The sequence below is a fragment of the Rousettus aegyptiacus genome, unplaced genomic scaffold (genome assembly GCF_014176215.1).
Source record: "Rousettus aegyptiacus isolate mRouAeg1 unplaced genomic scaffold, mRouAeg1.p scaffold_m13_p_3, whole genome shotgun sequence".
NCBI lineage: Eukaryota > Metazoa > Chordata > Mammalia > Chiroptera > Pteropodidae > Rousettus > Rousettus aegyptiacus.
Genome location: NW_023416306.1, coordinates 96,905,633 through 96,918,397, shown reverse-complemented (window position 1 = coordinate 96,918,397; position 12,765 = coordinate 96,905,633). Strand labels below are relative to the sequence as shown.

The 12,765-nt window shown below is 34.0% G+C and overlaps 1 protein-coding gene across 2 annotated transcripts in view; it reads right to left on the bottom strand.

The window, feature by feature from the left end:
• BAZ1A (bromodomain adjacent to zinc finger domain 1A) overlaps positions 1 to 12,765 on the bottom strand; it is an 81,693-nt gene that overhangs the window by 58,285 nt on the left and 10,643 nt on the right. For both annotated transcript variants that reach the window (XM_016152071.2, XM_016152072.2), the window contains exon 3: positions 12,311 to 12,589. In XM_016152071.2, coding sequence (XP_016007557.2) covers positions 12,311 to 12,589 — 279 coding nt within the window. The remainder of the gene's footprint in view (positions 1 to 12,310; positions 12,590 to 12,765) is intronic.

Here is a 12,765-nt window from a genome sequence, read left to right as displayed (position 1 = left end):
GGACCGCTGCTGTATACCATACAGCAGTGTTAACTACAGTTATCATGTTGTGCACTACATCCCTGGTATTTATCTTATAAATAAAATGTGTACTTTTTGACCACCTTCCCCCAGATCTCCCTCCCCTATCGGTCCTCTTAATGCATTTATCTTATTCAATACTTCATTAGTCATTCACATGTTGTTCACTTATCTTTGCCCTTAAAACTCTATTCCTACTACCAATAGACTATAAATGCTTGAGAACAGTAAGAACAAATGCTTTGCTCATATTTGATTATCCTGTTGCATCTAACAATGGTTTTCAGAGAAAATATTGAATTCAATTGGCTAAAACAAAAAATATGTCGTGAGACTATCTCATCATGTTTTATTCTCTTTATAGCACTGTTGAGTATCTGAAATCACCTGGTTGATCTGCGTGTTTCTCTCTCTTGCACTTAAATGGAAGTCCCCACTCCTTAATCACTAATCATGTTCCCAATACTTATGGCGCAGAACTGAACACACAATGCTTATTGAATGAATCGCATAAAATTTGGCTTTGTGTATACTTTAAGTACTAAATTAAAATATTCCCTACCAACTCCAAGAAAAAAAGCCAGAAATAACTGCACTGTCATCCCTGGAAACTGTGCCGAAAGATAAAAAAAACAACAAACAAATAATTCTATTTCCCTCCATGCTTGCAGTCACCTTTTGTTGCCACTAGATAGCATTCTTTCATCTGCGAGCAAAATATTTGAAATGTTTAGACAGCTCAGAGTACAAAAGTAAAATAACTAAGGCACTGCTGACAAATATAATGGTTAACAATTTAAATAGGAGGGGAACCTGTTTAAATATTAGAGCTTTTCTCTCTTTGAATCAATGGCCAGAAGATAATGCTGATTTTCAGACATTCAACTATATGACATGGATCACTCTTTACATATATACGAAAATTGTAAAATGCTCAAGTAAAGTGAAACATAAGTAGTGGGTGATTATTAAGTATAATCTTTTAAACCTGCTTACGTGTTATCCTTTAGCATTTTTTTTTTCACACTCATTTATTCCTCCTAAACAGAGGCACGGTGGTTCTGACACTGCCTGTGCTTGAAAATGTCACTATTTACGACATTGAGTAAGTTTTAATTAATTAACCTCTGTGTATGAGTTCCTCAGCTGTAAAAGGGGCAAATGAGTACCTATCACATATGGCTGTTGTGGGAATTAAGTAAGACAGTGTAAGTAAAAAGCTTAGAATAGTGCCTGGCAGATAGTAAGCTCTGAAAAGTTTACTGGTATTGTCATCATCTCCCTTAAAATGACATACAGTGAACTTCCAAGAACAGTGACTATCATACAAGAAAATTAGGGACTGGCTACAAAAAAGATGAGTCATCACAGCTGGCAGACTCTTCACTTATCTCTGTCAAGTACAGGAAGGATCTAACATTTACTGGGTGCTTTACGTGCCAGGTATTATACTGGGCTTCTAACAAATAGTGACCACTATTTTCAGACTGTTGCAGTTAAGTCCTCTATTAAATCACACTCCCCTGATCCTCTCCCACATCAATTCTGGATTGCTCATGTGGTGGTCAATGGAACAGTAGCAAACATGGAGCACGCTGAGGTTTGAAATGTGCTTGCATATTGGAGTTTGTCATCTCTTGATTCTGGGAAACCCCTTACCACCCTGAGAATAAATCTAGATTAGCCTCCTGAAGGATGAGAGACCATATGAAAGTAGCCACTTCAGTCTAAGGCCCCAGACACATGAATAGAAGACCTAGACAATCCAGCCCTAGACGGGTCAGCCCAGGCCATAAGAACATTCCAGCCAACCACAGAATCGTGATAATTACATTTATAAGCCACTGAGTTTTGGGAGTGGTTTGTTATGTAGCAAAAAGCTAACTAATACAACCACCATATGAATATAGATATATTTCAGTTTTATAGATTAGGAAAGAAGATTCCCAGAACTAGTATGTTTGGCTCTACAACCCTAATTTAAGCAGTAACCAGTCTTCTATACCAGGAGTCAACACACTGTGGCCCAGGGGCCAGATCTAACCCTCTGCCTGTTTTTGTAGTCTGCAAACTAAGAATAATTTATAAATTTTAAGTGGTTTAAAAATAAAAATCAGAATACTTTGCGACATGTGAAAATAATATGAAATTCAAATTTGGTGATCATAAATAAAGAACTACTAGAATATTGCCACGGTCATTTATATGTTGTCTACAGTTGCTTTTGTACTGTAAGAGCAAAGTTGGATGGCTGTGACAGAGACCACATGGACTGTAAAGTCTATAATATTTACTATCTGGCTCTTTATTAACAACAACAACAACAACAACAAAAAAAACAAAGTGTGCTGACCTCTGCTCAGAATTATTCTCTTGGTATATATTTTATATTTAAACAAATTTTGCCTAGTCTTTAATGATGAGATTTTTTTGTGTGTACTTTTACCTCTCCTTTTCCTTTCGCTGAAAATAATTTTAGCTTGTCATTTCTCATCTTTAACTTTTATCTTTGGATGGTCTCTAAATTTGTCTGAGAGAGACAAATAACTCAATTTTTAAAACAGTAATTCAGAACCAATAGGTCAAATGAATTTCACTTACACGCCATACTACTGGCCTCCAATTCAGCATGGAAAATTAATGAACTACGATTTTATCTTTTTTCTCAAAAAAAATTCAAAATATATGAGAAAGCTATCCTTTAAAAACTTGTGATCTTACGTTAACCAAATGGAACAGATCATGAAGGAGGTGGAAAAAAGTTAAGAGATATTTTATTCAGAAGACCCTCTAATTTCTTGGACCTAAACATGTGTAATAACCATGTAGAAATGAACTTCCCTTTTATTCCTTAAGGGATTTCAGGACAGAAGTAGCTGTATACGGTCTCCCCTCTTTTGTGAGATTCGTTTCTAGTATTCTTCTGCCAGAGGGAATGAAGAACTTCAGAACCACTACTATTCTGCTTCGCCATCCTGCTGCCAGTAACTAGTTCAATGAGATACAAACTGAAGCAAACACTTGATTTCCTCTTATATTAGAAAAGAGGTGAAGCTCAATTTATTTGCCATTCCTCATTTTTATAATGTTTCAAACTATAAGACCCCTCCGCACCACAGTAACGACCATAGGTCCTGCTGAAGACAGCTGACTCAAATGCACTTGACATTAGTGCAAAGGGTCAATAAAGAACTTATCACGGAAACTAATCACCCTCACCCCCCACATTTACCATTCAAAGATTTTTGAGAGGCATTAGATAGATGTTCTTAATGCCCAGTGTGATGTGAAGGCCTTTGGACACTGAAGAAGATAAATAAGTTTGTATGATCTGTTTAAACTTCACTAAAGTATTTTGGTAAGCATCAAGCAGTTGAGTTCATTTAGAAATAGTTACAACATAAGCTTTACATAAAACAATTCATATTCATTTATTTTTGTGACTATTTAGGGATTTTTAGGGTATAAAAAAGGATTCTCAGGATAGTCTTCCAATTTATATTCTTATGAAAGTAAATAAGGATTCTAAATTTTAACTATCAAACTTGCAATGATAATCCAGGAATCAATTAGGTTGTAGGTATGGATCTCTGGTACATACAACAAATACAATATATATCTAAAGAAGATGGTTCCACTCTTAGAATTCAAAAACAACAACAACAACAACAACAAGCCCCAGCTGTCCCAAGTACTACAACAACAACAACAACAACAACAACAAACCCCTGCTGTCCCAAGTACCCTCCTTTTTTGTTTCTAATCAAAATTATATCTATGTATTAGGGTAATCAGGAACTAAAGACTAAAAACAACAATTTTGGGATGTTGCTTCAGACTCTCCTTGACCAAGAACCAGGAATTGTGACCTTAAAAGGTCAATAGTGTAAACTGACGAATAGAAAGCCTTCTTTCTTTCTGAAAAAGAGCTATAACAAATTTAATATATGTTGCTAAACATTTTGTACTATCTTTGTACCTAAACAAGGACCCTTCCTCCTTTAATCCTTTCTAATCATTTATATTTTTCTCTGCCTTTAACTTTCTAGTTAAAAAACCCTTTTCCAAAAATTTCTCCTTGATTAATCCCACCTGGATCCAGTCACTGACATTCAAGCATGAATGTTTAAATCAAAATAACTATTTGTTCCTCATTTATCTTTTATGTTCATCTGATCTTCTCAACATATTTAGTATATCCCCTTATTCTCAATATTAATACACTTTAATTAATTATGATTAACTAATACCATTTAGGTTAGCAATATAAAAAGAGCCCAAAGATAATAAATTCATTTTCTCATTTCCAATTCTAATATATACTAAGTGCCTACTCTCTGTATTATAGGCTTTTATGCTAATTTTCTCTTACTTCATTGGACTAATTTGCTTAAAACATTCCACCAATGCAACATAGAAAGCCATGGGGAGGTGGGAAAGTGGGGGTGGGGGTAGTTGGTTGGTCACTATTTGATGCCAAAATTGGTATGTTTATAAGATTAAAAAGTATAATCTTTCTTTTACAACATAGCTCTAAAAAACAATATTGAACTAGTCTCTTATGCTTCTTAACTAAATAACATTTTATAAATTTTAAATCTAAATAGTATTAGGATAATATTTGGGAAAATCTAGCTATAAATAAAACTCTGGAGCAAATCCAATTCTGCTGTTTTACTGATTTAACCCTACCTTGGGAAAAGGTCAGCCAAAAGTCAAAGACTATTTGGAAGAAAATGCAGTTTATTATTTTTGAGGAGAATTCACAAAGGTCTAGCAATATAACTTTCTCCATCCTCGGAAAAAGGCAGTATTACAAGTAAGCTTTTTAGGATACAGGAGTTTAACCAGTTTATGCAAAACTAAGTAGAAATGGCGTACATCTATGTGTTCTGATATAGGAAGACATTCAAACCATTACTAAGTGAAAGATCTGCTTGCTATTTTTTAAAAAATTTAGTGTAGTAAAGAGAAAAAGAGAACCATGTACTAATTTTTTTTTCTTTTTTTTTTTCTTTTTTTAGCAATGGTTATCTCTGAAGGGAAAATCTGGGAAATGCACTCTAGGCCTTCACCATTTGTGCTTTTCTCGGATACATATGAATACAGGGAAAAAAGATTTTAAAAGTTATGAACTTCAGTCTTGAGTAGAGCACATAATCTTTTTTTAATTTCAAGACTTTTATTGAGGAGTTTTAGGTTCATAGCAAAATTAGGAGGAAAATATAAATTTCCCATACACTCCCTGCCCCCATACATAGATAGCCACCCCAATTATCAATATCCCCACCACCCTCGGAATAGAGCATTTGTTACAACTGATGAAACTACATTAATCTATCATCATTACCCAAAGTCCATCATTTACATTAAGGTTCACTCTTAGTATTATTGTACATTCTATGGGTCTGCACAAATGTATGACATGTATCCATCATTATAGTACCATATAGAATAGTTTCACTGCCCTAAAAATCCTGTGCTCCACCAATTCATCCCCCACGCCTCTCACCTCAAAGTCTAGCACTACTGATCTTCTTCCATAGCTTTGCCCTTTCTAGAATGTCATAATTGGAATCATACCAAATATACCCCTTTCAGGTTGGCTTTCTTCACTTAGTAGTGTGCATGTAAGGTTTCCTTGTGTCTTTTCATGCCTTGATAGCTCATTTCTTTTCAGCTCTGAATAATATCTCATTGTTTGGATGCACCACAGTTTATTTGCCCATTTTCCTACTAAAGGACATCTTGGTTGCTTCTGTTTTGGCAATTATTAATAAAGCTGCTATAAACATTAGTATAAAAGTTTTGTGTGAATATAAGTTTTCAACTCCTTTGGGTAAATACGAAGGAGTATACAACTTTTTTGAAAATTGAGTTAACTATCAATATTGTGAGAATTAAAATGAAATTGAAAGCATACTTTCAATTCTGCAATGTCTTCCAATGCTCCCAATTATAAACTGAGCTAGGCCCGTGTACTTTGTAGTTAATGTTTATTCCACGTCCTCCTTTACTATCAGGTACTACTTCTCACTATTGCTAGTATATCAACTTTTGGAAGTACCTTCTCACACCTGTTGCTTTAAATCTCTATAAACTCTTTTAGCTCTCAGAACATCTCGACTGTGCTTGTAAAATGTCTGATAACAAGTTGCCCAAAGCCAACTCTAATTAAAAAAAAAAAAAATTAAACACACAATTATATTTTGACTCAATTTTTCAGATTCTCTCAAACTCCAGTACTATCTTTAGACTGAATGATGACTCAGTAGGCCCCAAATGTTTATTTTTTGTGTAATTTCTAGCTCCTTTTTTCCAGATTTAATCCTCCAATTCCAGGGTGAGGGAGAGATGGGTTTATCATGAAATATTTGTGTTCTCTAGCCTACCACCCTCCTAATCCTTCCTTAAACGATGATTGTTAAGAAGAAATGAGAAAGTTAATTGAAACTTAAATGTCTTAAAATCTGCTTGTGTAGTGTGTTTTTTAGAAGATCATGTACAAATGTCAACTGTCTTCAAAAATAACTACAGTCTTTCTAAGACACTGAAATTGTTAACTGTAGGGTTTCCTTTCAGAGTTGCAATAGGGAAATTTGATTCTAAGTAACAGTGGCTCAGGCAGCTATGAGAGCTCCACATCACTACTGGCATCACCCAAAACAAAACAACAAACTATAGCCCTCAATAAACACATTCAAGTACAAACAAGACACCTACATTAAATGGCAATATTGCATACATAGCTTTTTAAAAATTCACATTACTCATTTCATCCCGTGAGGCAACCCTGTATGGCAGGGGTCCATTTAAACAGATGAAAAAGGCTAAAGCTGAAAGAGTTTAAATTACTTGCTCAGAGTCATATAGCTAATCATAAAGGGCAAAATTCAAAATCAAAGAGACAGCAGTATAGTGAAAAAAAAAATGATTTCTAAGTTAGCCCTACCTGAATTTAAATCCTACCTATTACTACTTGTAAGGCTGGAATGGAAGTTCCATGACTTTGTTTTGTTCACTGCTATACATCCAGTGTCTACAGGAGAGTGCAAATAAATAGCAGGAGGTAAGTAAATACATATTGAACAACTACGAAAAGATCATTTAACTTCTTTGAATCTATTTTCTCATCGGTAAATGGAAACAGTACGTTCTTGCCTTACATCTGCTAATAAAATGTGTACATAAAGCAGCTGATAGGTATTTAACAATTCATAGACCGGACTCTCAGTTTAGCGTTCTTTTCACAAGACCACTCAACTTCTCACTTCTCCCGCAGGCTCTAAGGAAGCAGCAGAGAACAAATATCAGCATGATTGACAGGCATACTGAGGGGTAATCAGGATGGCGAAGGTAAAGAACTAAACTGCTGGCTCAGTCAAGCAGTCAGCTGTTCTCTTTACTACCTCTGCCATAGCAATGACAAGGGATCTTCTAGAAGAATATGTTAGCTGACTGCTTATTTCAAAACAGAAGGCCTTGTGGGTAGGGAAGCACTTAACCTATACTTGAAAGATTCAAAAAGAAAGTGAGGAGGGATGCTAAAGGTAATGAGAAAATAAGAAAAGAATATTGAAATGAGAGGATCCAGAGCACCCAGAGTGACTAATTTAACCCCTAGCCCATTTCTCTGTAACTTAGCATGTTCTTTCCAATAAATCTAATTCTAATGGATGACACAGTCTTTAGGTTCACTGATAATTACTAATAACAGACAGAAATAAGAGGTAGATGCTATTAACAAGTAAAAACAAAGTTAAAAGCAAAGGGAGATGGTGCTAAAATGGTACCATCAAGAAAATTGAAAAGGCAATTCAAGGAATGGGAGCAAATCTTTGTAAATCATATATCTGCTAAGAGACTTGTATCCAAAAACACAAAGAACTCTTAGGACTAAGTAATAAAAAGATAAATAACTCCATTTATCTTTTTTCAATGGGCAAAGGAACAGAGTATCTCCAAAAAGGATATACAAATGATCAATAAGCACATGAAACAATGCTCAACATAATTAGTCATTAGGGAAACACAAGTCAAAACTACAATAAAGTACCACTTCATATTCACTAGGACAGCAAAATAAAAAAGATGGGCAATAACCAATTGTCCATACACACAGCTTGGCGAGCATGTGGAGAAACTGGAACTCTCAGACATTGCTAGTGGAAATATAAAATGATGCAGTTGCTTCGGAAAACAGAATGGAGGTTTCTCAAATGCTAAACATAGTTAACGTATGAGTTAACAATTACTAGAACACTAGACATATTCCCAAGAGAACTGAAAATATATTTTCACACAAAAACTTGTACATGAATGTTCTTAATAGCATTATTTATAATTGTCAAAAAGTGGAAACCCAAAAGTCCATCAACTGATGAACAGATAAAAAAAATATAATAGATCCATACAGAATTTGTTTATCAATAAAAAAAAGGATTAAAATAGTGATAGATGCTACAATGTGGATGAACCTTGAAAACATTATAGTAAGTGAAAGAAGCCACAAACAAGATATATATTATATGACTCCATTTACATGAAATGCCAGAATAGGCAAATCTATACAAACAGAAAATAGATCAGTGTTTGCCAGGGGCTGAGAGGGAGTGGCTGCTGCTAATGAGTACAGGACTTCTTGAGGTGATGAAAATATTCTGCAATTAGGCAGTGGTGATAGCCACATAACCTTGTGAATATACTAAAACCCACTGAATGACACATTTTAAATGGGAAAATTTTAAGCTGTGTGAGTTTTATCTCAATAAACTTGTTTAACAAAAAGAAGCAGGAGATGAAAATGTGTTCACTGTATAAGCAAATTCTTCACATTCTGTGGAGAAGGGATGAAGAGTGAAAGGTGACAGTGGGATCACAGATATCTCATACTAGTGGATCCCATGAAGACAGTAAGCGCCCGCTATTTCTGTCACTGGGAAAAATCCATTTAATTCTCTAAATAAGCCCCTTAACAATAAACCTCATTCCATGATTAGGTATAAAGGCCAAAGGATACCTAGGAAACTCAACCTAGTGCCTCTCTCATCATGGAAGCTGGTCTTGCCTACCCCTTATGGATGCCAGGATCTTACCACCACTGTCACCTCAAAACTGAACTCAGTCCCCAAAGTTACACAGTAGATGTGAAGCCAAAGGGGGCATATATTCCTTGGGGTCTAGAACACAGCCTAAAAGGAAAACATCATGCCAAATCATTTCCCCATATCAATATAATAGAATCAGAGTTTAGAAGCATGACAAGAGAACTCAAAAATCAAAACAGAAGATTGACTTTTACTTGTTGTTTTCTGAACACTTACCATGTGCCTAACACTTCACATATATCATTCTCAGTTAATCTTTACAATAATTCTAAGTACGTAAAGGAGAGATAAGTGATACTAAATGTTTGCTAAAAAGTTACACAAGTAGTAAGTAGGTGGTAGAGGCACAATTCCAACCAAAGGAAATCTAGTCATCATTAGGCAAGTTTATATATTAAAGTTATTTTAACTGAAATTTACATGAAAAGGGTAAAAGGATAGGGTGTACACAAGAACTCAGAACCTAAAGTTGTAGATACAACAGGTCAGGCTTGAAGCTTAATTTTAATATAAAATATAATTTTTAATAGAAAAGCTAGTCAATAATAAAAGAAAAATATTAACTTCCATATAAGCTTCTTGGGCCAAAAGCAGCCTTATTATCCCAGTAAAATGCTGCTATATCCTATTTATGTAGCAATTCAAAACGTGTACCACACACTCTCTCTCCAGGTTTACAATAACCTGAAAAGATGTCATTCTCCAACAAGGTTACTCTGACTCCAAAGCCTAGACCCTTCACTATCTTACTATTCTGCCTCCCATAAAACTAGAAATGTATAACTTTTCTCAAACTATAAGTAATAAATCAAAGATAAAAGTATTCTGTTAAAACCAAGTGTAACTGCAAGAATATGTAATGCTTTTATGCTTTATTCCTTAATTATGTCATTAATTTTATATATATATTTAAAAATTTTACCTTAACTGCATACTTAGAAAAAACAACAAAAAACGAAATGGGAAAAAATATTTGTAACAGTATAACAAAGAGTGCAGTATGCCTAGTGTTTAATAAATAGCTCTCACAAATCTACTGATAACAAACAAGCCAAAAGAAAAATGGGAAAGAACCTGAACAAGCAAACAAACATTGAGATAATCATCAGATTTAGCAAAGATTAAAAGACTAAAATATCTAGTGTTGGCATGAACGTAGGGAACCCAGGCCTAGCCTCTAAGGCACTCTGGACCTGGATGCTCCTGAAATTACTTCATTCACGTTTATTTTAATAGCTGCCAAGTTGACATGTTTGCCTCTCTCTTAACTGAATTAAGGGCATCTTAATCCTTTCCATACATCCAGTACCCGACCCAGTGTCTAGCCTGTAAGTGACACTTATGATTTACTACACAACATGTCGGTGAAACACGATATCAACAATCAGAAATATCTGGGCCTGAGATGAGAGCAAAAATGGCTAGACTAATACTACTTTCTGAGGCTTCTGCATCTTATCATCCACCCAGCTGCTAAAGGCAAAAGGTCAAGGAGTCTTCCACAATTTTTCCTTTCCTGCACAAAGATTAAGAACAACAATATGTATTATGAAAATTAAGCCTTAAAAGTTTTTCAAAAAATGACAATTCCTTATACTTTATAATTAAAAGCTTCTTAAGCAAGAAGTGGTCTGTTTCCTAACAATAATAATCAATAAAATTGTGACTCCAATTTCCCATTTCTACAATGTGCTCCAGTTTACTACTATTAATGGCTACAGCTACTTGAAGTCTATTTTTAAAGTACAACAACAACAAAAAAAACAATGAACCACATTGTTTACAATTCTAGATGTAAGCAATATTTCTAATGTTACAGTTCAATGTATCCTAACGATTTGTAAATCGGTGAACATTTTTGGCATAAGTCAAATAAAATTATAACTCTAAGAAGCACAAAATTGTTCTGGTTCACAAACACAACCCTATTTTTATGATAACAGAGTTTAAAACTAAAAAATCTGTTTTGCAAGTATATCACTAAAACCAGAAAACATACGCCAAAATAGTATTTATAACTTGATCTTTTTAAAAAGGAGTATGTTCTTGGTAGGATTACTGATGACATGTTAATCTCTCCCCCTGAAAATAAAAAAATAATTTTTTCCAAAAGTCATTAGACATGAAAAATCTTCAATTTTTACCATTTCTTGCTTCTACAATTAAAAAAAAACAACTTACTATTAACCAAAATCAAATTTATATAAATTTAGATCTTAATATAAACATCTCTTGGCTTTCTAAGATTCATGTAGTGTACCAATGAATAACTGAAGTGGATAATAATTTAAGATATTATCCTGAAAGTACACATAAACTCATGACAATTCTATAAAATAAGATAATAAAGAACATAATTAACTTTTGACTGTTAAAGTTTAAAATTCAGTAAGAAAAAAAAAACTACATTCAGGTGAATAAAGAGAGGAAAAAAGCATCCAAAAAACATTTTTTAGTCACTGCACCAAAAATCAAGAGGCTATAAAAAGTTTTAATGCAAATAAAATATCAGTGACTAGCCAATCACAAATGCTTAAGACTTTAGGAAAGCAATAATAACTTTAAACTAAGTGCCACAGATAATGTCACTTGAAACATTCACATATGAAAAATCTATTTTTTTCTTGAAGACCAGGGTAAAAGAGAACTTCGTAGAGTATATAAAACTCAATCCTTATCAAAAGAACTACTAAATTCCAGCAAGAAATACAGGCATTTTTTAAACTATCAGGTAACATAATGAAGACAGAGCAGATATCTTTAAGGTTTTTTTTAACTCTTATTTAAAGATGAAACTTCCATTTAATGGAACTTATTATACAGTGAATAAAAGAGAAGGCAAGTAACAAAGCAATGGACTGATCCTCAAGATATTTTAAGTAAAAAAAGGATAGCATAAAATATTATCTTTTCCATTAAAAGTAGCAGGAGATTGTGTGTGTGTGTGTGTGTGTGTGTGTGTGTGTGTGTGTGTGTGTGTGTACATGTTTTTGGTGATGTATATAAAATTAGTTTTAGATAAATATATAAGAAACTGCTAACACTAGGACTCTGCAGGGAAGATAACAGGGTAGCTGGAGAATAGTAAAGGGAAGCTTTCTTTAGTTCACCCTTTTGTGTATTTTGAATTTTGAGCAAGAGGAAGTATGCATATCACAAGAAAAAAATTAAAAGCACTTTACCTGGCACCATTGTTCCTAATGACTTCCACAGTTTCTTCGACAAAATATCGATCCTTGACATATGCAAAAATATCATCACAAATTTCATGTAAGCGTGAACGATGGGTAAGGCTGGTCAAGTATAAAACTGGAATAATTAGTGGTTCTGGAAAACTCTGAAGATTCTGTCGTGCTTTTTTTTCTGACTCAAGTGCTTCCTGATAGGTCAGTCCAGGTCTACCCGTCACAGCACAACTCCACACAAGACTGTTGCACAGAATGGTTCGTTCAAAAAAGTCACTGATTAAAAAACAAAAATAAAAATCCATTACCTATCATTTCATAAATTTTACATTAAAAGCTGATAAAGAATTGCTCCTTTATTTACAAAGAATCATAGAACCCAAACGAGGGTTTAATAACTGGTCAACTTATACATTAATACAAACCTAAGAAAAAGTATATTTAATCTAGAC